The sequence below is a fragment of the Osmia bicornis genome, chromosome 4 (assembly GCF_907164935.1).
Source record: "Osmia bicornis bicornis chromosome 4, iOsmBic2.1, whole genome shotgun sequence".
NCBI classification, from domain to species: Eukaryota; Metazoa; Arthropoda; class Insecta; order Hymenoptera; family Megachilidae; genus Osmia; species Osmia bicornis.
The window spans coordinates 10,537,608-10,543,662 of NC_060219.1; the positions used below are offsets into that span (position 1 = coordinate 10,537,608).

The following is a 6,055-nucleotide window of genomic DNA, read 5'->3' on the forward strand; positions in this document are numbered from 1 at the left end:
TAATTTTTGAATGTAATTTACAAATGTGCATAAAATACAATTATTTATTACTAATATCAAAAATTTATTACCTAAAATAATCCCAAAATACAATAAATTATGTTACATTTATAAATGTATAATTATTTATATACAATATAGTAATATTTGCAATAGTTATGAAGGAACACAGTCTTTACAATCACTATTTTGATTGATTTGGTTTTATTTTCGCCAGTATTGTGCAAATTTGTGTAATTGTTCCACTAATACTGCCATTACTGCTGTTACTGACAAGTCCAAAAGATTGTGTACATAATGCACTGCTTCTTCGTCGCTTAAGTCCAATCTCAATTTATCTTGAACCTTTTTTACTGCTTTATCTGGTTCAAGCGCTATGTCTGGTACGCTAGCGTCAACCATTAACGAGAATAAATTTAATATTAAATTTGCGTGTCTACGCAAATGCAGGAATGCTGTATAACACTGTTTTCTGAATTCATGATAGTGCTCTGATCCTACACCTCCCATAGCCTCGACCATTTCTTTACTCAATTTCATTGGTGGTGGTAAAGGTTTTGGATCTCTGCCCAAAATATAACCAAAATCTATGTGAAAGAGTTTACCTATAATGTAAACATTATTGAATTTTATTAAACATTTGTATTCATAACAATATAATAGACAGGTATTAAAAAGTTTACCTGACGTTGTCAAAAGTAAATTATCTAAATGTCGATCACCAACACCGAGTACATACGTTATAATGCAGTAGCCAGCTAAAAATTGATAATTTTATACAATTTTAATTGATATGAATTATTCTTTTATCGTAATATATTTCTTACCGCAACTTCGAACATAAGTATCCATAACTTCAGGAACAACGCCATAAGGGCCAGTTTCAGACGGATGATGCTTCCGGAAAAAACTTAGTATCGAACCTTCACTAGCTAAGACTTCTGCGACTGTCGTAGACTCGATGAATTGTAAAAATCCATGTCTAGTACTTGTTGCAAGTACCCTAATAGTCATTTTAATATTTTAGTAATATGTTGTATATATTATTCTAAAAATATTTACCTATAGGGAGTGAGTTTTAAATCCAAATTTTCTCTTCTTAATAATTTATCCATGAGCGCTATTGTTTGTAGAATTAATTGATCTTGTCTTAGGTCGTCGCCATGTTTAAAAATTGCAATGTATTCACTGTTGTCTGTTGTTAAAAAAGTTAATTTAGATGGCATAAGCGCTGATTTAAAAAGACTTGCCCTAAAAGAAGCGATTTTAATTAGTCGAAGTGTAAATAAATAATACGCGAAGAGAATTTTGTCATACTTTTCGGGGATAATTCCCTTGATACAAATTTCTGGATCCAAGGGAAAAGGAATCGGTTCGAAGTTTGAGAAATTTATTTTAAACGCTGGATCCGGATCTGCGAGCAACAACCTGAGTCTATCAGTCTTCTTTTTACGATTCCCGCTTTCTCGTGCTACTGCTTTCACCAGTGCAACTAATTGATCAATAAACATTTTTTGACGTTTAAGAAATGCTCTTCGTTTCTGCCAAACAGCATTTCCTTGAGCTAGCATTGTTGAAAACATTGACATTACAGTAATATACATTTCCTTAACTCGTGTATCCTGTTTTGCACTTATTGCTGGATCATTCTGATCTTCGCATTCGATAGAGAGATACCAGTAGAAATAATTGGCCAATGTGGTATTCTGACATGCGCGGGTAATCAAAAAGGATGCTAAATCCATAAGACAGTCTTGACTCGTTGAATAATGTCCATTTTCTGATTCAGTAGACTGAAAATGATGTGTACTATCTGTAACGAGTTAGAAATTCGATATTTATATTATAATGTTACTTACAGCTGTTATAGGTGTAGATGAAGAATCATTGATTTGTACATCTTTATCTAATTTTTCAACCTTTTCACATTCTTTTTCTTTCATTAACGTTTGGTGAGCCCTTTTTATACCTTCAAAATCTTCATATTTTAAAGCTTGTACTAACTGTAACAAGTATAACATTAAGTCATCGTCGGGTGCTTGATTAAGTCGACCTATAGCATATCTTCTAACAGCTGGATGTGTGAATGCTGGACCAAGTAATTCTAATGCATCTTCAGGATCAGGTGGTGCCCACAATGCTAGCATTTCTAATGCTTGTCGCTCTTCTCCGGCAACTTTCCAGTTTACACATTTTACGAATTTTGTTAAGGCCTTTTTCTGGTTTGATAAGTAAAATCTATATTTCCAAATTAAATCTTGTTCTTCTGTTGAAAGAGCGGTCGTTGGTGGATAACTTAATATTGTATTTAAAGCATCGCGAACACTCGAAGTTGGTTTTAATTCCTTTGTATGACCTCCGCTTCGTAAACTTCGAGCCAATTTGTGATGCTTTGCTTCTACCAAGTTTTCCTAGTAATAAAAACATCTTCAGGAAGTAGAAAATAGATGCAGTGCAATAATCATCTTTGTTTTTCATTCTATATAAAAATGTTTATAATCATACTTGCAAAATTTCATAATCAGGAAGAGTTACAACATCAGGCTGTGATCTGTGTTGAACAACTTCATCTCCATCTTTTTCATAATATACTATAGAATACTAGAATAAAAAATAGAACTGCATAAATAGAAAACATATGACACAGAATGCTTTAAGGATATGTTATAATAATTTCATTTGATAAATTTTTCATACCGGTATACCATCCATAGTTACTTCTGGAAACTCAATCATTAAATATAAATATTCAGATGCTCTTTTCTCTCTTTCATTAATTAACTCAATCTCTCTAAATGTCAACCTGTCTAGCCAATCAATTTTATTCATTTGACCATTTCTATGTTTCTTAACTAGTTTTGCTAATCGTTGCATTTGTTCCTTTCCATGATCTCTAGTTTTCCCTGGTGTACTAGTAGGTACATCACCATCTGCTTCTACTCCAGGCCATACTCTTAGATCTAACATTCCTTGACGAAATACTCCATGCTTTCCAAATAAAGATATAGTTGTTCCACCAACTGGTAATTGTCTACCAGGTCCAGCACAGTCATATAAACTTATACACAACTGAGCATCTCTTGGTAAATCTGAATAAGAGATAGGAAGACTGACCCACTGATTCCAACTATATAAACACAAAGAATTTAATTATCAAAAATATATTGAATTTATCAATACTATACATACTTCCAACGTGATGTAAAATGTTTATAAGCTGTGTGAACAGGTAAAGCAAGCGGTCTTCCACCAGCCCAGACTTGTAAAGAAGCTGCTAAATCTCCACGTCCTCCATTGGTTCCATATAAGCCACAATATTTTAACATGGGATCAATAAGTAATTTGTCATATTCTGGTCGTTGCCTTTTACCCTCTAAAGTTCCTCTATAAAGAAATATGTTATTATGGTTATTACTAAAATATAACTGCATGATAGTTTAATTAAAATAGCTATTAGAATATAATCTATCATTAAATATTTGATTGTCTGTTCTGTATCCTTATTAGACATTATAATCGGATTATTTTGTATTTAATGATGCTGCCGCTGGTCCACCTGTCTTTGTTAAAAAGATATCGAGTATTTATTATAGTAACCTGATACCAGCTAATACCGACGTTTATTATATTCAACACATTTAACAGTTAAACTTACATTTTAATTTGTATTCTTGTATCTAAAGAAGAACTGTACACGTAAAAAAACTTATCATTAATATCTTCCATGATTATTTTATGAAACTACAATTTTAACATATCTCACTAGTTTACATCTGCCTTCGTTCTACTGCATTCTACTACCAGTGACTACATATTGCTACACATGCAAAAGACATGTTTTGTTTTCGGGGTCCCAGATACCCTTAGATGAGCTGAAGTCTGCATGCAAAGAGTACAGCCGGTATGATAATCGTGCCTGTTTTATCAGTCCTTCTTTTACCGCACCCGTCGGACGGCAGGGGGGTCTTATGAAGACAGAAAAATTATTAGAATAATTATTTGACAAACTTATAGTTTGAAAAGACCGCCTAAATTCAAGTACTTCGACCACTGCGCCATCTATACACAAGCGGCGGAAACTAATCAATAAATTACCGACTTATCGACTGAACTTTTGACAGTCGGTAATCGACCATTCGGCAGTCGGTAAGTTAACGAATAGTTTGCGTCGCTTTTATATAGATGGCGCAATGGTCGACGGGTTGGGGTGTTTGGGACCCCGAAGCACCGACAATTATCTTTGTACACAATATGGCATCCGGGGTATCAGGGACCCCGATGTATCGATGATGCTCTCTGTATACCGAACTAATATCATCTGGGGTGTCAGAGACCCCTGTGATTCACTCTGCGCACCAATAAAATATCATCTGGGGTATCAAGGACCCCGGCGACTCTTTCTGCGCACCGACAAAATATCATCAGGGGTGCCAGGGACCCCGGCGACTTTCTTTGCGCACCATCACAAATCATCATGGGGTGTCAGGGACCCCGGCAACTCTTTCTGCGCACCGATAAAATATCATCATGGGGTGTCAGAGACCCCGGCAACTCTTTCTGCGCACCGATAAAATATCATCATGGGTTGTCAGGGACCCCTGCGACTTTCTCTATGCACCACCACATATCATCATGGGGTGTCAGGGACCCCGGCAACACTTTTTGCGCACCGATAAAATATCGTGGGGTATCAAGGACCCCGGCGACTCTTTCTGCCCACCAACAAAAAGGTATACATATAGCCTTATTTTATTTTCTGCGTTCATGCAATTTGCTCTAATTATCTTCTTAGCTTATTGAATAAACTCATTAGGAGGACGAACGTGTTGATTTTATTACTTCCGTCTGCACCCTTATATTACTGCATTCCTTACATCCCAGCAACCCTTATATCTCAGTATTCCTAACATCTCTGCATTCTTTTCATCCCTTCATTCTTTGCATCCCTACATTCTTTTTATCCCTATATTCTTTTCATGCCTACATTCCCTTCATCCCAGCATTCTCTCCACCCCTACATTCTTTCCGTCCATACAGTCTTTTCATCCCTACATTCTTTTTATCCCTACATTCTTTTCATCCCTACATTTTTTTCAGCCCTACATTCTTTTCATCCCTACATTCTTTTCATCCCTACATTGCTTACATCTCTTCTTCCCCTACATCTCCACATCCCTTAAATCTCTGCTTCCCTTGCATCCCTGCATTCCTCACATCTCTACACCCCCTACATCTCTGCATTCCTCACACTCCTGCCTTCTTTATATCCCAACATCCCTTACATCCCTGCATCCCTTACATGCCTGTATCGATTACATCCTTGTATCACTTATATTCATCCATTCCATAAACCCCAGTCCCTCCCTGAAATTGAGTTGAAATTTTTACGGCTATAAGGCATGCGATTTTATACAAATTTAGTTCCTTTTTTCGCCACCAGAGGGCGTTGATTCGATGTCGAGATTTTAGTTCACATTTTTGCCGCTAGAGGGCCAAAATTTTACACGAATTTCGCGAAATTCTCGAAAAAATAGCGCCCCCTAGCGGCAAAAATTTGAACTGAAATTCCGATGTCGAATCAGCGCCCTCTGGCGGCGGGAAAAGGAACTAAATCACTCAAAAATTTTGGCCCTCTGGCGGCAAAAAGGCAAACTAAATTTTCGACGTCGAATCAGCGCCCTCTGGCGGTAAAAAGGGAACTAAATTTTGCAAAAATTTAAATTTAAAATTATTTTTCACAAGACTTTACTTACCTTTACTTACCTTTACTTACCTTTACTTACCTTTACTCGAAGCCGTCTTTATAATATATTTATTATAAGGGATTCAGAGATGTAAAGAATGTAGGGATGAAAGGAATGTAGGGATGAAAGGAATGTAGGGATGAGAAGAATGTAGGGATGATAATAATGTAGGGATTTAAGGGATGAAGAGATGTAAGGAATGTACGGATCTAAAGCCACCACGGCGGCCTGCACTGTGGTTAGAGGAGGGCCCCAGGACCTCTAACAAACACACCTATTATCCTACTGATTTTATCGAGGATATAGTTAGT

At 36.3% G+C, this 6,055-nt stretch overlaps 1 protein-coding gene across 1 annotated transcript; it reads right to left on the reverse strand.

The window, feature by feature from the left end:
* Nucleotides 1-80: 80 nt before the first annotated feature.
* LOC114876488 (phosphatidylinositol 3-kinase catalytic subunit type 3) lies at nt 81-3,828 on the reverse strand. The gene is made up of 10 exons (XM_029188001.2): nt 3,656-3,828; nt 3,190-3,384; nt 2,698-3,127; nt 2,506-2,601; nt 1,860-2,411; nt 1,318-1,793; nt 1,063-1,251; nt 828-1,003; nt 684-758; nt 81-605 (listed from the first exon to the last, which is right to left on the reverse strand). The coding sequence occupies exons 1-10, from the start codon at nt 3,724-3,726 to the stop codon at nt 205-207; spliced, it is 2,661 nt and encodes an 886-aa protein (XP_029043834.1). The 5' UTR covers nt 3,727-3,828; the 3' UTR covers nt 81-204.
* Between the last annotated feature and the right edge of the window lie 2,227 nt (nt 3,829-6,055).